Raw genomic sequence first — 18,954 nt, 5'->3', positions numbered from 1 at the left:
GAAAAAAAAAAATATATCTTTGGACTTCCTTTACGTTCGATATGCGTGATCACGATTTAAAATATTTTATCACGTATCGTTGAAACTTTTGAAGTTCGAACTTTGTGTTTAAATTTTTTTTTAGATAATTATTATTTTCTTATTTTATTATAACGTTATTATTTTTTTTATTTTTTTGTTATTTTTTTTACAAATTTTTTTTACTACAATAATATCGCATAATATTTACAAATATTTTAAATTTTCTACATCGTTTAGTAGTTTTCAGCGATGTTCGATAGCTTTGAGCGCGTTATAATTTTTAAAACGTTCGTTCGTTCATTTTTTTCTTAATGTATATATACAACACGTACATATTCGTAAAACACTATAATAATAGTGTCTCTAAACTCCTTAATTTAAAATTCTGTCTCTAATTCGAAGGTAAGGTCCAAGCGATTGGAATATCAAGTTTTTTTTTCTCGTATTTTTTTCTTTGACTTCGGTATCTCGTCCTATTTGGACTCCAATCGATATTATCTTGAACTTTGCAAGAAATATAATTTGATGGATGCGTACTTTTAATCTGTAAAGATTCTCCTTCGCTGATAATTGCAAATGTGTAATCGGCATGATAATAATCTCTTAATGTTGGCTCGTTGCGGAAAGTTTGCATAGCGCACCAAACGTGCGAAAGCAAAGAGGGAAATCTAGAAAGCCAATATTCGGTGAACTTGTCAGGAATATATCCAAGACTTTCTTGAGCTTGCTGACTCAATTCTCTGTAATGATGCTTCTACGATAAATAGTTGAAATTAATGAATATTTATAACGGATCTCAATTTCAACAGTTTCAGCTTTTATTTAATTTAATATTCGAACCTTGTTTCGCAATGCTCTCAGCAGATCTCTAACACTTTCACCTCTGTAACTTCTGTATTTTCGAAGATCGGTTGCAACTTCTACATCGATGAGCAATCTCCAATCTCCTTGCACCACACGATTGCATTCAAATTCTAATGCGAGTAATGCCGGACTGCTCGTTTCCTCTTTTTCTACTCGATCGCTCACATCCTACGATTAAAAAATCATGAAATTTATAAATTTCAGATGTAAGAAAAAATATAATAATACCTGAAAAAATCCAAGGATTTTAGCAGGTTCCCAAAATATTGGATGATCATGAACAGCCATAACCGGAGGTCGTTCCGATGGATTGTTTGCGATCATTGCTTTTATAAGTATTAACGCCAACTCTTTGTCATTTTGGGAAATTTCATCGTGCAGAGCTGTTAAGTCATTTTCCCCGCCTATGATACGATCCGAGTTAAAATGAAGATAAAGATTAAATGGTCGATTCATAATTATAATCTCGTTAACGATAAGATGAAAAGAAATTTTAAAAAGGACAAACTATTATGTGTCTTACAAAGAATGTTAGCTTGTCGCCGTAATGGATCTCCAAATGGATGTTTTCCATTAGAAAGAACATAATAAAAAACGCAACCAAGAGAAAAAATATCCACAGCGCAAGTCGTTCTATTTCCATTTAACATTTCCGGCGCGATCCAACCATCCGTTCCTGTTACGCCTGATCTACGTGAAAAAGATACGCGACCCAATTGAAGTTTTTTGCATAATCCAAAATCCGATATCATAGCTCTTACTTCTCCACGAGGTCCCGGAGTTGATAATAACACATTGTGCGGTTTTATATCCCTGTGCACTATTAAAATATTAAAATCTTATGTTAAATGCATATATATGTATATGAGATTACTAACTTGAGTTTACTATTGAGAATTTTATTAGTCAAATATTGAATTTATCCTTGCTATCCACGATACCTTGTATATTCGTATAATGAATGTCGAAGCGTATAAAATTTACCGATGTCAAGAAGATGTAGATGAGCTAATCCTGACGTAGCTTGTCGTAGAATACTTTTTGCCGATATTTTTTTTTTATCGTACTTTCCTGCCACGTAATCTTGTAAAGTTGCTTCGGCTAATTCTAATGCGATATATCTAAACATTCTATCTTGCTCGGTACAAAAATATCGCACAACGTTTGCGTGCGCATCCGATTCTCTGAGTAACGCTACTTCTCGATCGGCAAATGTAAAACAATCTGGTAACAAACGCTTTACAGCTACGGATCGTCCATCAAAATTACCTCTGAAAATTCGATATCATCGTAATTTCAAGCAATGAAATAAGGAAATATATCGTCTTTCTTTTACATTACCTATAAACGAAAGTTCCCTCGCATCCTTTACCCAAAACTTGTCCGGTATCGAAAGTTATCTTTCCAACCTTTACTACTCCTTCGCCCATATCTTCTGGAACTACAAGGGCGTTCGATCGTGTTCCATAATAATCACTGGTACTGTTATTTTCTCGGGAACCCTGTCGAAAATATTGTCGATCGGTAATCTGATAAAGCGTACAACTTTTCGGATATGTTCTCTATACCGATGTCACTATCAGGATAGATTACATATCGTTGACTACTCTTTAAAAATATTGTTAAATATATTGTTGATGGAGCGATCGCTACGATAATTAATTTATATTTTAATTCAAATACAGTTCTATCTTTTGATGTATTTCCTTTAATAATAGGGCGGATAAAGGAAGAGTAAATACATATTATCGTATAAATGCACACGAGAGATAAAGAATACCTGAGACAATTGTTGAAATTCCTTGAATTGTGCGTTTAAATACCAAAACATTACTAATATGCATCCTAATAGTACGATTAATGTTAATTTTAATCCTTTGTTTTCCTGTTGACTGAACCAATTTTTGCCCATTGTATAAACATTCTGCATAAATTCACGCCACGATTCGTTATTTGTATCGTTGTTAGATTTCTCGTCATCTTGTAAACTGAATAATGATTGTTTTGTAGAATTTGAATATCGTAAAGGTAATGTTTCGATCACAGGATCGGATCGACCGGTAATTTGAAGTGGTTGTGATTCTTGTAATTTATATTCAGCTGGTATTTCATAATGACCTATTTTTCAATTAAATGACAAAGATCGATAATTAAACGACATTTTAAATTAACTTAAACGTATTCTTTTGATTGTTATTATTACCTAACGTTATAACTGCCTGATATTCATTGTTATACGTATCGGACAAGGGTACATTTCCATTATCATTTTTTCCTAATTGTGGAACTGATAATGGACCTTCGAGCAATAATTGACCAATATTATTTGATATAGTAGCTGTTGTTAAATCAACGAGAGATGGTAAAGCGTACAATCCGTGTCTGTGTTGGCCGATATATAATGTTGGGCTATGAAAAGAAAACATATCCTGAGGAAACTTAACAAAATAGAACGATAATAACGATAATTTGAAGTAAAATATTTACAAAAATATTAATTACTAACAATAATTGAATATCGCTCGGTTTGTTCGCAAAACGTTTTAAGATGAGATTTAAAGTTTCATCTGCAACGCTGGTAAAGGGAACTGTTAACAATCCATCTTCTCTTACGATGTATACTGCTATCACGGGACTTTGTACATCTAATTCCCATAAAATAATTCCCAATTTTCTATCTACGGTGACAATTCGTCCCGTTGAACTCGTCGCGAAATGAACTAGATCTGTAAAACGTAAATTATACTATAATAGTATTATATACGTAATATAATATATAATATATCAAATAATGAAAATAAAAAAAACTATAAGACGATCAAACCATAATTTTCTATTCCTTCAGGTTCCATCTTTGTAGCCGAATAATCATAAAATGTAACGTTCCATTTTCGATTCTTCTGTTTACTATCCACCATAATAATACTGTATTCTGTACGTCCCATGAAAACAGCATTTTGCATTTCTACGGGGCAAGTATTTTTAACTTTATCGAATCCTAGAAGTTGTTCTCTTTGACCGGTTCTAGGATCGATGCCGAACCAAGTATCAATTTTTCTACCGGTATATAATATTCCATCGCTACTTCGACAAGGACTATTTGCCACAAGTTGTGGAATGGTGAATGGTAGTTTTTTTAAAGCTTCGGTTTCTGTTCCAAACACGTATAAAGAGCCATCCTTTGGATCTGGTAAAAACATAGGCCTGAAACGTATATAGAACCTAATATTACAGAGAATATTACAATTAGACTTTAATTGAGAAAATATAAATATATCTACATGGAAGTTCTTCCAAGTTCAACTGGCACTTTGACGATTGGTTCTGTAACGAATGCTTAAAAAAAGTTAGAATAATTGGATAAAACTTTTATTTTACAAATTATACCTAGTAACAATACCATCATTTTGTCGCCAAAGTATATTTCCAGAACGTTGTTTTATACCGATCAAAGAACCATCTAATGTAGAAAATATTAAGAGTGGATCATCTTGTTCCGATATTAATTCCGTATCCCTTTTTTGTTTATACTGAAAGATATTCAATATTTAAAATTTATGGAAGAAATTTTTTTATAATTTATATTGAAAGAACCAAAGAAATCTGTATACCTGTCTCTCAGAAGATTTAAAATAATCTGGTTGCCATGATCTTTCAGTTTGATCACAAATGTGAATATTAAACAATTTAATCGTCAGAAAAATTAATACAAGCTTGAATCGCATGATTTAATTTTTAATATAATTTATATGAACAGTGTTTTACGTATTATCGTATAAAAATCGCTTAGATATTTGAAGAAAAGTAAATAGTATCTATAAAATAGCAAGATATCCTAATTTTATATCTCTCGTTACAAAAAACGACAATGTTTTTCGTCATCTCGTTCAAATTTCTTTAAAATCTTTGAAAATCTTATCTAAATATCTTCCATGAGATAGAATTCATCGAATATATTATTAAAAATTTTGCTTTTCTTTTCCTTCGTATATAATTAATATTATATACATATTGAATATTGTTATATAAATTACATAATGTTTACTTTAAAAAGCAATAATATTAAAATTAACATTGCTACCCGCGTATATGTTAAGACGTAGTGATAATTTTAAAGTAAAACGTCACATGGCGTATATTTAAAAAAAAATTATATATATTTTTTGATATGTATAATCTGTTTTTTCAAATGATTACATAAATAAAACGATGAGTTAAGTAATAACTCTACAATTTATCGTGATTAAGGAGAGGAGAAAACTTTAGAAAAAAAATAAATACTTCACACGTAGCGAATCGTTTCAATGATGTCGCGTATATGTACGTCCAGGCATAGATAACATCATGGACACGTGGCTCTTGTGCGTTCGTGTAAAATATTACATCGTGATATAAATATAAAATGTAATTTGTAATTTAATTTTTCTTCTATTATAAATAATTAGAATGTAAAGTTAAATATCATGTTTATTATTATGTATTAATATGTATTGGATATTTATATTTATTTATATTTACACTAATTAACCGTAATGAGTATAAAAGAAATTGTGAAAAATATTTTGATAAATTATTATAAATAATACTAATAATAATTATTGTAATATTAGTATTGTACATAAATTAACGTTTATTTATTTAATTATATTTTATAAAACTCTATATATCTTTTATGAGATATAGATATATCTCTATATAGATATAGATTTTATCAGATGACATGACAAAGCAAAATAGTAATATAAAAAAATATGAATAATTTTGAGCAAAGTATCAACTTTAAGGCAGCATATACAATATAGGATAAACTTGAGATACCTTTATTAAACATTGTCGGTGTTCTATGCATTCGTACATATATATATATATATATATATATATATATATATATATATATAGAGACAGAGAGAGAGAGAAAGAGAGAGAGAATCTGTATATATAAAATATTACATACGCAAATGCAAAGGTGAGAATAAACGCATAGATATTCTTCGATCGTTTTTGACATAATTAGAGATTAAAGCAATGATATTGATACAAAATTATAAATATATAATTGCTGCAAACAACAGTGTAACCGAAATTCGTTATGATATATTAAAAAATATTTGGATATAGACTGACTATCGAACAAAACGTTTTAACCATGAGCGTAAAACATAGTCCAAGAAAAATAACATTGGCCATGATAAAAGGTAAGACTAATTATTTATTAATTTAGATAAATTTAGATAAATAGATAAAATTTGGTAATATATATTCATTTTATAGAATTAATTTAATAGCAATGACAAAAATTAATCGATATTTTATTTTTTTCTCCTCCAAAAGGTAAACCTATTGCAACTTCGGTTCCTGTGATTCATTATCATGCTAGTGATGATGAATTGGAAGAAATATATCCTAGTACTGACGAAGAAAAACAGTTAACACCGGAACATGAAAAAAGTTCATCTAAAGTGACCTCTACCCCATTGAAGTGTGCTCATGAATCGGATATTTCTGAAAATAATTCAGAATCTCGATCAATTAGTACGGAAAATATTTTATTAGAAGGTACACCACCGTCTCTTGATCCATGGAAAGTATTATCGGAAATCAAAGGAAAAATAACCAAAACGTTTGAGGAAAAATTGTGTGAAATAAAAAGTGATAAAAAAAAACGACGTCATTCTAAGGGAGAAACTTCAAGTATTAGTGATTTAGAGGATCAGGGATGTATTACACCTTGTGATGAAAAAATAAATGACATTCATCGAAGAGGTAATCCGACTAAATATGTAGGTTTTTCTGGAATTAAGACTGGTTTGAAAGACAAGAGTTTACAGGATGAAAGTGTAGAAAGTGGTATTGAAGCTTCTGAATTTTCTACAAATGTTAATGAAAATACTGCATCTTCAAGGAGTGATTTATCGAATATAAAAACATCTAATATTGATAACTATACCACTTTTCCACAACAGACGCGATATGCATGCACGGTAGCATTTTCGAAACGAGTAAATTTCAAAACTTTGTTTTCACAATTGATCAAACAATTGATTCGTCAAGCAACGTATAAATCTGTTGCAGTTTTTATTGCCATTTCTTGCATTTATTATATTATTCCGTTAGCAGAATATTTATTGGGATTTGTAATGGGTATCTTTATGACTATTATCTTTTATGATATAGTAACAAAATTCAAGAAGATTTTAACCACTTTGCCGGATGAAACGTATCCTTCTAGTCTACCGATACCTGTTTTGGAAATCCCAGCTGTGGAAGAACATGCTGTGATTGAAAGATATCAAGGTTGGTTAAATGAATTGCCTTGTAATTATGAACCGAATAATTATCATGTGGCGCGCACAAAATCGGTGTTCTTTAGATTAGAGGGAAATATTTTGCGTATTATGGAAACTAGGATGAAAATACCAAAGAAAGCTGTCTGGGATGAACCTAAACACAAATTAAAATTTGTCAGAAGAAGAGTTTATAATTTAAGTGGGGCAAAAATAGAACTTCTTCCTTATGGATTAGCTAGAAGAAGAAGATGGAGTAAAAAGTATCCAATTTGTATAGTTCTTAAAAAGGAAGCTTTAATTTGTAATGTAACATTGAAGAATGCGACTGATGATGAATGTTCAATGAATAGTTATCATGGTAAGATGAATGTAAAAAGAAAGATGAAATATAAATCGGATAAAAAATGGGATGAAGAAATACAGGATGCGGATGAAATTTTATTTGTTAATATGGAGAATGAAGAACCAATTGTAAAACAAGATGTTTGTGACACTGAAGATGTAGAAAATACTGATGAAGATGACAATGATAGTAAAAATTATGATCTAACTAATGATTATATTGACAATGAATGCGTAAAATACGAAGAATATTTTATGGAGAGAAAAGAGAAAGAAGAATATATGGAAGAAAAGGAGAAACAAAAAAAGGAAAGATATTCTAAGGAGCAACAGAAAAGGGATGATAAAGAAAAAAAAGATGTAAATAAAACTTATGTTTGTACGAATAGAAAAAAAAAGAAACGTAGAGAAACGCTAAATGAAATGAAAATTTGTAAAAGTTCGGCAATGAAAAGATGGAAAATGAGAGATGATTGGGAAGAAGGAAAGCAAAATAGAAGAAAAGAACAACAAAAGAATATACGGAAAGAGAAAAAAGAGGACAATGAGATACAAGAAGAGGAAGAAGAAGAAGAGGAGGAGGAAGAGGAAGAGGAAGAAGATGAAGAGGAAGAGGAGGAAGAGGAGGAAGAAGAAGAGGAACAAGAAGAAGAAGAAGAGGAAGAGGAAGAGGAAACGGTGAGAATAAATCTAGAAGAAAAAAAGGAAAATGAAGGTGAAAAAGATAGAAAAGTGATTGAGATGGAAAATGGGAAAAGAGAAATGGAAGGGAAAAAAAAAGAAATACAAATGATAATTGATGATAATGATAATAAGAATTATAATGATAATGAATTGCACGGAGAAAAAAAAAGAAATGATGGAAAAAAGAAGAAAAAGAGAAAAGGTGAAGGGGAGAAAAAAGATTATGAGGAACAGGAGGAAGAGGAAGAAATGAAAGAGGAAGAGGAATTTTACAACATTGATAAAAAAAAAAATGAAATAAAAGTATTTATTTTTGCTAGAACTGATCGTGAAAAAGAAGATTGGTATAGACGTTTAGTTTCTGCTGCATCTCGGTATGTTAAAAAAAAGGATTCGCTATTATTTACGCTTGATACATTAAGTACTATACCTAGTATTCATACAACGCTACAAAAAATCAGTACCGCAGAATCAAAAAATTCTCTTTCGACTAGCAATTCGCACGAAACTGTACCTGAGCTAAATTATAATGCTTACATGGCAAAATATTTGGATAGTAATTGTTCACCTATATCGGAAGATAAAATTTTCATGTCTGGTGAAAGCACGCTTTGGATTAATTGTTTAATAGCTCGTATACTTTTCGATATACGCAAGTGTCCTGAAACTATACATCTTATACAGGATAAAATACAACGTAAATTATCCAATATAAAACTACCTTATTTTATGGAGTGCCTTTTAGTTTCAGAGATAACAATAGGACAAGGAGCTCCTATTATTCATAATATAACAAAACCAATGATTAACGAAAGAGGTCTGTGGCTTAATTTAGATATAACGTATAAAGGATCTTTGACCATGACTGTTGAAACAAAATTGAATTTAATGAAATTAACAAGAACTGGATCGGTTCCGGATGATACGCGTATAATTATTTCAACAAAAACAAAGGAATTGGCAACTAAATCACCGATTTTTGATAGTGAACTAGAAGATACTCCGGAAACGTCTACAGAAGATGATTATGATACTTCCAAACCACAGTCGTATAACACGGTTAAAGAAACAACGTAAGCAACGATAGTAATATTTTATTTTGTCGTTTCGTTCCTTGGTCATAATTCATTTGATTTTCCTCTTTTATATATTTTTTTTGAAGGTCTTCACAATCTTCCGGAAAGAAGTTCCTCAATATGGTGGATAGAATAGCAGCGAATAAATATTTTCAACATGTAAATATATGATTTAATTTAAATTTACAATTAATAATAATGATAAACGTTTAAATTAATCTGTAAATATAAATATTTGTTTTTCATATTCTTCAATTTTTCTTAGGCAACCGAGTTATCCTATGTTCGAAGAGCTATGGAAGGTGTTTCGAATATGGAGATTCGATTGATGGTTACTGTTTCAAGTATTGAAGGTTGTGTATCGATAAACATTCCACCGGCACCGTCCGATCGTTTGTGGTATGGTTTTAAACCCGTACCGAAAGTTAATCTTACCGTAAAACCAGCGGTTGGGGAGAGAACGGTTAATATTGTTTATATAACAAAATGGATAGAAACAAAATTACTCAGGGAATTTGAAAAATTGGTTGTTTTACCAAATATGGATGATCTCATTTTACCATTGTGTCCTAATTATCCTTATACGACAATGCAGTAGTAATAAACGAAAAGTATTGACTGTTGTATCGTATTGAATGTAATCCGTCGATAAGTGATCTATTTGTATATCTTCATCAGATTTATAATTGTAGATTTGATTAGTAAATGATAAATATATAATCGTGATGAAATTTCGCGCGTTTATGCTCCAAATGTATGATAGTAGATTGCGACCATAATATATCCTTATATGTACATTATAGCTTCAAGAAAAATTTTATGACAAAAAAGCCAGAATGAAATTGAAAAAAGTTCAAAAAATGCTTATATAAGTTTCATATATAATAATAATGAATGAAAATTTAAAAACAAATTAACGATAACTAAAGTTGAGCATGTTTTTCAATTTTTTATTAATCAATTATTATTTATTAAATATTGTTTCTTACTGTTAATATCATTTCATAATTTTTTAATTTAACAAATTTTTTTCAGTATGTCAATTATTGATGATTTTCTTGGGACCATGCATTATTTATTTGTTGCGATGATGTACAAAAATTTATATTATATTTTTATAAAAAACAAAAAATTCATTGCATGGAAAAAAGCCGTTAATCGTTATTTATATTTATCGATATATTTGTAGTAGTATTAGATAGTAATAATAGTAACAGAAATAGTATTACTATTAGTAGAAATAGTAGTATTACTATTTCTACCGTTATTATTACTACTACTTCTACTATTATTAATAATAATAATTATAATTATAATTGTAATTATAATTTATCAATAATATTATAAATTATAACATCATAAATTATTTTGAAGATATAATATTTAAAAACTGATATAATCTAGTATAAATATATCGTTACAGTGTCGTAAAGTAAATTTCACGAACAATATAATTCCAAAATATTAAACGATTTAAAGTGTATATTTTTCTATTTCAAATTTAGCATTATAATTATCAATTTTGTATACAAATTATAAATTTCAAACTATAATTTAATGATATTTTTTATGTTTAAATAATATGATGTGATCTTTAAAGAAATATTTTAATGTATAATACGAATGAATTTACCTAAGTTAAAATTTTAATTTAATATGCAATTAAAAGTTTAATATATATATATATATATATATATATATAACAAATGTAAATTAAAATCGTATATAATATATATATATTATCGTTTAACTTTTCAAATCGCTTATGACTAAATGAAGTATGCATTATATTAAATTTTTAATAAATTATATAATTAAGTGATGACAATTGAATCTACACAAAATTATAGATATAAAATTATGAAGATAAGGATAGATGGAAATAATCAATTATGTTGCTAAAAAATTGTGTATTTTTTACAAAAAATTTCCACAAAACAATATCACAGTTTGGAGATCGATATTCAGAATAGGGAAATAAATTATTTACAAGTATTTCGTTAAATGAATATACTAACTTCGAAGAACACACGGCGCACTTTCTAACTCGCGGACTGTTTTAGCCCATGTTTCTATTCTCGGTGCACAAACCAAAACAAGATCACCGAGTCTTCGTTTAGCCATTATCACAAACTCGCCCTGACCATGACGTGCGTCACAAGCAGCTGGTACTCTTATATGAATATTTCTGTGATCATGGAAATCGCTGGTATCTGCATCGTTATTCTGTTTTAAATGACGAATTAATTAAACAAATATAAACAAATGAAACCTATCTTCGTTTAATTTTTTTGTATACGTTGAATTATATGTATACGTAAAAAATAAATTATAAAGGGAAATTTCGAATATAAAAAAATTATTTCAAATAATTATAATAAACTTCATCTTATCGTGTAATAATTCATTCTTAATTCACTCGCAATATTTAAATATTTATGTATTTATTTGAACAAAAATCTTTCAAAAAGCTATATTTTAATACTATTTTCTTGATTTTTTACGAAACATTATTTAAACGTTTAATAAAAAATATACACATGTATAATCTTTAATTTTATAAAAGTATCATGACATGAAGTATATATTATAATGATATAAATTATAGTAATAAATATAATTATTGTATATAGAATATAATTAGAATTGAATAAGCAATTAAAAAGTAAGAAAGAAAACTGTACCTCGTTTTCTTCGATTCGACGCAAAATTTTTGTTACTCTAAGGATAAGTTCAGCAGCTTCCAAATTCGGTTGTTTTTGAACGGCACTCACTGTACCTCTGGCTATGAAGTCGCTTTGACAATAAGCTTTAGCTAATTCATCCATAGAGCATGGTCTACAATCTTCTTCTTCATCGTTAAATCGTCGTGATATTTCTTTTCGACTATCGATATATCGTAATTCCAAATCGTATTGTAATCTCGCATCATGATATTCACTCGATTCTTCTGCTTCTATATAAAGTGCTGCAGGTTGTTTCTTCGCGTGAAAACATCTATGCGAAGCTTTATGTTTGCCATCTCTTGGCGAATATACTGATCGAAGTTTTCCACCTGTTTCCAAATATACTCTTATCGGTCCTGAAACTTTAGTACAAGTACGAAAACCAAATAATTGAAAAGCACTATTGTTGCTAATCGGATTGATATCGTTTTTCATAATAATATCATCTTTTTTTCGAATGAATTCATAATGAATCTTCGATATCAATTCATTTAAAATAGGAGGCGAAAGAACTACGCGCAAAGCTCCTCGTGGATAACGCCATAATATTGTTCCTCTGGAACATCGTAGATATACTGGTCGAACACCGCGACCACCGCCACCACTGTAAAATAATGAAAGAAAAAAAATAGAGATAGAAAAAGAAAGTATTTAAAAAAGCATATAGTATTTAATATCTTTTTACACGCTATATTTCAGAATATGTCGATCTTTCAATTCTATTTCAATAAATTATTTTTCAAAATCTTGAATAAAAATAAATTTAATCTATTATGTTAAATTTGAATCCATTACAAAAAAAACGATTTTTTTTTGTTTTTCATAATAATGATTATTATAATGATTTTCGATTATTATTAATCATGTTAATTGTTAATTTTTTTTTTTTACTCAATTTATTTTTTTTTCTTTCAACTCATATATATAAGTATACATATATATATATATATATATATATATATATATGTATATGTATATATACAACATACATATATATATATATCATGTATACATATACGGAAATTCATATATAAACTTTTTATTCTTTCTCATAAGAGGAAATGAGATAAATCGAATACTCTAGGTCCATTCGATCTTTCTTAGATTTGCTTGTGTTTGCTTGCTGGATGGGGAAAACCGGTTTCATTGTAAGTCGGGCGACTGGTTTCACGCTTAATAAAACTTTGTATATACATATATATATGTTTATTATACACACATTTTCATTCCCCGTTATCATGAGGAATTTTAAAACACGTGCGCGTGCGCGCACAATGCATATACACATATTTATGTAGCAGTAAAAAAAAAAATAAGTAAATAAAGAAAAAAAATTGTATTTGCAAATTATTAAGGTTTTTTCACGAGGAAAGTCTAATTAAGAAAAAGTCAATTGTGGATCATAATTGGTTATTATTTAAAGCAAATCAAAGAGATATCGAATAAATATAATCACGAAATATATTTTATTAATGTAAAATTTAATAAATGCAATTCGTATATCGATAGAAATTAAATAAAGGATATAACAGAGAGTACTAACCTTCCAATCCAATCACATTGATCGGCAGCTTGAAGGGCAACATGTTCATAGAAAGGGGCCGATGACACAATGCTAATGAGTAGCAGTAAAGATAATAAAAGCACCGAACAAAGCATGAACGTAAATGTTCTCATTTTTTCCTGATTTTATATCGTACTGATTATATACGTTATATATCGAACTGAGTATACATTTGAATTTGCATCGCTGCTTTATAATGTTTTATTGTCCAATGTTTGTTAGATTCCAAATTAGATTTCATTTGTTACAAACTACAAAGTTTCAATATCGTTAATTTCGTTTAAATAATTTTTTAATTAAAAATCGTATATATGTTTTCTTTATATACATATTAAAAATAATAAAATTCGAACCATACTAAAGATTATATAGATGCGTGTATATACAAATTTGATTACACAATGAAGTTTTTTTACTTTATTATAAATTTTAATAAACGAATTCACTTTAAGATGATTTTATTGATGTTAAAAGAAAATATGATACTTGATTCAAGATTTAACATTGTTATTCAAAAACAACACATAACGATGTAGATTGCCTAACCTTAAAAAATGAAATAATAAAACAAACGTTTATTAGACGAAAATGTTAAATTAATTAATAATGTCCTCACGTTTCTTCACTGGTGTAAACTACTTGCTCTCGTTTCTACACTGCGTCTTCGAATCGCGCGATGGTAGTATGATCGTGTATGCACGACAAACGAGACGGAGAACATTTGAAGGATCATACTTGCCATGTAATATGTTAAAAGATTTAGTTATAATGTTATACCAAAATTTAACCACACGAAAATTTTCAATAGTTGTTCAGCTATACGTGCCAACACCGTTTATACATATAACTTGTGTACAACTATTTCAAAATTATGCATGTCGTTTCGTTGCACAATCGCTCACTCGCACGCACCCATACTCACTCACTTTCTCTCTAGTCTGACGTTCTTTACCATGCTCGTTAGAGTCCACTTCGACTCGAGTCGACTCGTTTTATCTCGACTGGCTTCGCTGTTGACTCTCACCCTTCTCTCCTCTCTCTCACTGGTTAGCTCTTCGAGTGGCTTTGTCATGTTTCTGTTCTCGTTTCATTTTTCGGTTCCTTTCGATGCTGTCTCATCAATATGACAGCATTAGAATATCTATTAATTGTATTTATAATGTTAAGAAATTTCTTTTTTTTAGGAAACACAATTTAATTTCATAGTAAAATTGAATTATTGATAAATTGAAAATTTTTCTTTTAAAAATTTATGATATTCTTCTTATTTATCATATTTTAAGATAATTGTTAAATCTTTTATCAAAAATAAAAGAATAGTAAAAAATATGCAAAATCAGTTTTATATTATTTGATATTAATTATGTTTAATTTTATATTACTTAAATATCTAATTTATGTTATGAAAATCATCAATTTTAATATATGATACATTTATATATCTTATATAGATAGAAAAAATCAAAAAGAGATAAATATGAGAATAAAAATGTGAATGTTGATAAACGATTAAAAAAAAGATACGCGTATACTTTTTAGAAAAAAGATGTATCATTTTCTAAAAAATGTTGGTTTTTATTTTAATAAAAAAAAAACGACAGTATTAGTGTATGTACATTACAAATTATATTAGTGATTTTATACAAAAGAAAAATATATTAAAGTGTTATCTGAAAGTGTGATTCTTTAATCTAGATATTAAATTATATGTTCTATATCTAAATATTAAATATTAAATTTTTGTAAATAAATTTCTATATTTGTTTGCTTAAATTTTTTCTCCTTTGTCACTTTGAATGCTCTATATATAATATCATTTTGCAAATAATAAAACAATTAATTGAATATTGAAAGATTATATAATATATTATATATATATATAATATATATTATATTATATATATATATATATAATATATATTATATTTTATATATATATATATATATATATATATATATATATTAATATATATATAAGTACAAATGAAAATCACACCTCACGTGTTATAGCAAAATCTATTTGAATTATTAATAAATTGAATTATTAAATAAGATACTTAAAAACTAATTTTATTAATAGAAATGTTAATATTAATAAGAAGATAAGATTTATTTTTCATGAAGTTATCCGATAAAAAAGTATTAGATTTATTTTCATTATATGTTGACAATTTTATAAAAATATGCAATTATTACGTTTCATATCATAATACACACACACACACACATATATATATATATATATAAATATTTTGAAATTATAGAGACATCGTGGAATCTAAGTTAAATAGTTTCATTTGCAATACGCATCAATTCCTTTTTCATGTTGTTCAATCTAAAAAAAAAAAGAAAACTTTTTCTATTTTATGCATTTTCTATTAATTTATAAATGTTCAAGAATAATTTGTAAATTTGAATGATTAAAATATGTTCTATGTATTCAAAATGTTTTATACTATTTTTAAAAGATATTTTTCACAAATACATACATAATATATATAATATATTAATATATTAAATATATAATACATAAAATATATACAATCTAATTGGAAAACGAAAAATGATCTTACGCTTCTGTGCAAAAGGTTTGTCGATCTATGTATCCTGGCACAACTTGAACGGGACAAGGATCATAATGTACGCTCAATGTTTTCATAGCAATTTTATAATCGTCCAACGGTAAAAGTTCTGAATCACGAGAGAGAACGTTTCCAAATATCGCATCAACATGTCTTATTGTTAGTGAATAAAATGAGAAAATATATAATATATATTTTCAAACATGATATTAATATACGTTATATATTGTGTATATATGTTATATGTATTTATTATATGTGTTATATTGTGTATATATATCTTGTATATATATATACCTTTTTGTCCAAAGTAATCGTGGATTTTTAAGTCCCGATCTAAACAATATAAAATCATCTAATAATTCATAAAGATATTGGATAGGATTTGTTGGCTGTTGAACAATAACATGAGAGAGAAGGAAATGAAATATATCGAAAATATTTTTTTTATTCAAATAATCTTGTTCTTTGGATATATTACACGCAACATTATTCTAAAAAACGAAGATAAAACCAGATTCAACGAATTAATAATAATAACTAGAATAAGATAATATATTATATAATTGTAACTAATTTTTTTAGAAAGAAGAACATCATATATCATGTATCAATGTTTACTTACATTCCAAATAAATTGAGATTGTCCGCAAGAATGTGATGATAATTTTTTATTTTGTTCTTCTTTTTGAAAATATTTAATATTTTTATTCATATTTCTATCAATAATAATAAATAAATTGCAAATACATAAGCATATTTCACATAATTGTATATAAATAAGGATTTTGACGATAAAAAACATGTGAAATCTAACATAGAAAATTCGATATTTCTTTTTTATGGTTATTTATATACACGCGCGATTCGAAAAAAATTGCAATATTAGAAATGATTGAAATTAAATTTCAACATAAAATTATAAGTAAGAAATAGAATAAATATTCTTTTACATAAAAATTGGATCAAATGGATCTAATAAAATTTTTAATCAAATTAATTTAATCAAATTAAATTAGGCAAAAAAAATAATAATGTTAATGAGATTGTAATCGTTTCTTGAGCATATAAATTTTGTAAAATATAGACAAGATAAATAATCAGTGAAAGAAAGATAAGAGATAAAATTGAAAAACTAGCGCCATCTCTTGAGTGAAAAAAACATTTCTTAAAAAATATTCAAAAGATGGCTCTGATTTGCAATTCTTATTCTATCTTATCTTATTTTTGAAGAAATTATCTTTGCATAGATGAAAACACATATTGGACAAAATAATGGTTTAACAAGTATAATATAAAAAAAATATAATATAAAAATGAATTTATCATTTTCCTGAGTTGATTTTCAATTAGTTCATTATTAGTCACATATATTTAAAAATATATCATTATTATTATTATTATTGTATTATCATTATCATTATTATCATTATATTATCAATATATTGTTATTATTAATATCCATATTAAAAAATTGAGAATTTTAATTTCTTTCGTTTTAGTTTTATTATTTATACAAATGTATATATATATATATATATATATATATATATACTATATGTATGGAGTATGTATGTTACTTGAACTTATCATAGCTGGAAAATCATTCCAGGATTACATTACACTCCAAGTAGGTTACAATAGTAGATTCCTCAAACTTTATAAAATTGTAAATGTATAATTAAATAATATAAATATAATATTTATATTTCCCTTAAAAATGGCAATGTCTTTTAACATATCCTATATCCTTTTTCGTGTCTTAATAAGGAAGGAAATTCAACCATAATATTAAGTTATGCTACATGAAATTGCTAATTTTAGAATATATGACAATCAATTAAGACTTGCAAATTCTACTTAATTTGCTTAACATATTTTGATGTTTATTTTCTTATATTTCTTTTGTGTAATAAGTTTTTTTTATATTAATTTAACTATTTTTTGAAAAGTGAACAATATAATGTTTCCGAATAAATTTAGAATATTATTCCTGTATGAATTTAAGCTGGCTCCTAATATTTTTCTTTTTCGCTTGTATTTTGTCGGAATTATAATCTAAATTGAATTACTGAAAAATAAAAATATAAAATAAAAATCTGATTATGCATTTCATAATTTTAATTAATTGAAACGAGAATATAATCCATCGCTTTAATAAAATTTCTACAAAAAATATAATCATGCTTGCAATTAAAAAGCTTATATTATTTCTTATAAAAAAATGTAATTGTATTATCGTATTATAGAAGATAGAACTGTATTACTATTCAAATTTTTAAATTTTAATAAAAAAGATAAAGAATATTTATAATAAATTGTAATGATAATAAAAATAATATTTTAATAAAAGAAAATTTATAAAATTTAAGAAATAAGAATAATTCTTTTTATTTTTTCGTGCAATGAATAATCCTTATTCTATCTTATCCTTAAAAAAGTATACTGATTTTATATTATATTAAGAACGAATGTTTAATATAAAAAAAATAAAAAACTTATTAATTCATTCGCGCTGAAACTATTATTATTAAATTATTAAACTATTTATATTCTGTACTCAATGAGCAAGCATTATATACTTTTATTTTAAATAAAACATTTTTAAAAATCTGGAAAAATATTATTTTGTTTAAAATTTATTTTTATTATTATATTATATTTCATCTTGTTTGTCTTAATTCTTTATGCAATCATATGAATTTTATATATTAGTAATTTTAAATTTCAAGAAATAAAATAATATTGAAAGATTATATTATATTATTGATTATATGATTTTATTATGTTATATTTATATATTTCTTT

General features: G+C 26.7%; 4 protein-coding genes across 11 annotated transcripts; 1 reads left to right on the top strand and 3 right to left on the bottom strand.

The window, feature by feature from the left end:
• Positions 1 to 48: 48 nt before the first annotated feature.
• LOC408501 (serine/threonine-protein kinase/endoribonuclease IRE1) lies at positions 49 to 4,642 on the bottom strand. Of its 3 annotated transcripts, none has more exons than XM_006565605.3 (13): positions 4,497 to 4,642; positions 4,286 to 4,415; positions 4,167 to 4,221; positions 3,710 to 4,089; positions 3,392 to 3,611; positions 3,089 to 3,294; positions 2,666 to 3,003; positions 2,227 to 2,387; positions 1,870 to 2,156; positions 1,409 to 1,705; positions 1,114 to 1,289; positions 862 to 1,053; positions 49 to 775 (listed from the first exon to the last, which is right to left on the bottom strand). In XM_006565605.3, exons 1-13 carry the CDS (start codon positions 4,608 to 4,610, stop codon positions 413 to 415), a joined length of 2,919 nt encoding a protein of 972 aa, XP_006565668.1. In that variant the 5' UTR covers positions 4,611 to 4,642; the 3' UTR covers positions 49 to 412. The 3 variants fall into 3 exon arrangements, with proteins under 3 accessions (XP_006565668.1, XP_392044.2, XP_006565669.1); XM_392044.7 differs by having other exon boundaries at positions 4,167 to 4,209; XM_006565606.3 differs by lacking the exon at positions 4,497 to 4,642 and having other exon boundaries at positions 4,167 to 4,209; positions 4,273 to 4,415.
• A 1,182-nt stretch (positions 4,643 to 5,824) lies between these two features.
• Positions 5,825 to 10,125, top strand: LOC724294. Its single transcript, XM_006565607.3, has 4 exons — positions 5,825 to 6,080; positions 6,217 to 9,271; positions 9,361 to 9,433; positions 9,540 to 10,125. The coding sequence occupies exons 1-4, from the start codon at positions 6,032 to 6,034 to the stop codon at positions 9,870 to 9,872; spliced, it is 3,510 nt and encodes a 1,169-aa protein (XP_006565670.1). The 5' UTR covers positions 5,825 to 6,031; the 3' UTR covers positions 9,873 to 10,125.
• A 721-nt stretch (positions 10,126 to 10,846) lies between these two features.
• On the bottom strand, positions 10,847 to 14,643 carry Metrn (meteorin). Of its 6 annotated transcripts, none has more exons than XM_026444884.1 (5): positions 14,181 to 14,643; positions 13,918 to 14,110; positions 13,544 to 13,815; positions 11,959 to 12,604; positions 11,165 to 11,500 (listed from the first exon to the last, which is right to left on the bottom strand). In XM_026444884.1, exons 3-5 carry the CDS (start codon positions 13,675 to 13,677, stop codon positions 11,288 to 11,290), a joined length of 993 nt encoding a protein of 330 aa, XP_026300669.1. In that variant the 5' UTR covers positions 13,678 to 13,815; positions 13,918 to 14,110; positions 14,181 to 14,643; the 3' UTR covers positions 11,165 to 11,287.
• Positions 14,644 to 15,766: 1,123 nt separating this feature from the next.
• Positions 15,767 to 16,753, bottom strand: LOC113219240. Its single transcript, XM_026445186.1, has 4 exons — positions 16,742 to 16,753; positions 16,444 to 16,640; positions 16,138 to 16,299; positions 15,767 to 15,899 (listed from the first exon to the last, which is right to left on the bottom strand). Exons 1-4 carry the CDS (start codon positions 16,751 to 16,753, stop codon positions 15,848 to 15,850), a joined length of 423 nt encoding a protein of 140 aa, XP_026300971.1. The 3' UTR covers positions 15,767 to 15,847.
• Between the last annotated feature and the right edge of the window lie 2,201 nt (positions 16,754 to 18,954).

This window comes from Apis mellifera, linkage group LG14 (genome assembly GCF_003254395.2).
Source record: "Apis mellifera strain DH4 linkage group LG14, Amel_HAv3.1, whole genome shotgun sequence".
Classification (NCBI taxonomy): Eukaryota; Metazoa; Arthropoda; class Insecta; order Hymenoptera; family Apidae; genus Apis; species Apis mellifera.
The sequence above is the reverse complement of the archived record's forward strand: the minus strand, read 5'-3'. Positions and strand labels throughout refer to the sequence as shown.

Excerpts from the sequence above, each read along its gene's own strand:
- LOC408501 (XM_006565605.3), bottom strand. The coding sequence starts at position 4,610 with ATGCGATTCAAGCTTGTATTAATTTTTCTGACGATTAAATTGTTTAAT. Across the intron at positions 4,090-4,166 it reads GAACTTGGAAGAACTTCCAT|GCCTATGTTTTTACCAGATC; the intron begins GTAGATATATTT and ends TATACGTTTCAG. Across the intron at positions 2,157-2,226 it reads GAGGGAACTTTCGTTTATAG|AGGTAATTTTGATGGACGAT; the intron begins GTAATGTAAAAG and ends TCGAATTTTCAG.
- LOC724294 (XM_006565607.3), top strand. The coding sequence starts at position 6,032 with ATGAGCGTAAAACATAGTCCAAGAAAAATAACATTGGCCATGATAAAA. Across the intron at positions 6,081-6,216 it reads AACATTGGCCATGATAAAAG|GTAAACCTATTGCAACTTCG; the intron begins GTAAGACTAATT and ends CTCCTCCAAAAG. Across the intron at positions 9,272-9,360 it reads AACACGGTTAAAGAAACAAC|GTCTTCACAATCTTCCGGAA; the intron begins GTAAGCAACGAT and ends TTTTTTTTGAAG.
- Metrn (XM_026444881.1), bottom strand. The coding sequence starts at position 13,677 with ATGAGAACATTTACGTTCATGCTTTGTTCGGTGCTTTTATTATCTTTA. Across the intron at positions 12,605-13,543 it reads CAATGTGATTGGATTGGAAG|TGGTGGCGGTGGTCGCGGTG; the intron begins GTTAGTACTCTC and ends ATTATTTTACAG. Across the intron at positions 11,501-11,958 it reads GTCGAATCGAAGAAAACGAG|AATAACGATGCAGATACCAG; the intron begins GTACAGTTTTCT and ends CATTTAAAACAG.
- LOC113219240 (XM_026445186.1), bottom strand. Across the intron at positions 16,300-16,443 it reads CGATTACTTTGGACAAAAAG|ACATGTTGATGCGATATTTG; the intron begins GTATATATATAT and ends ACTAACAATAAG. Across the intron at positions 15,900-16,137 it reads CAAACCTTTTGCACAGAAGC|ATTGAACAACATGAAAAAGG; the intron begins GTAAGATCATTT and ends TTTTTTTTTTAG.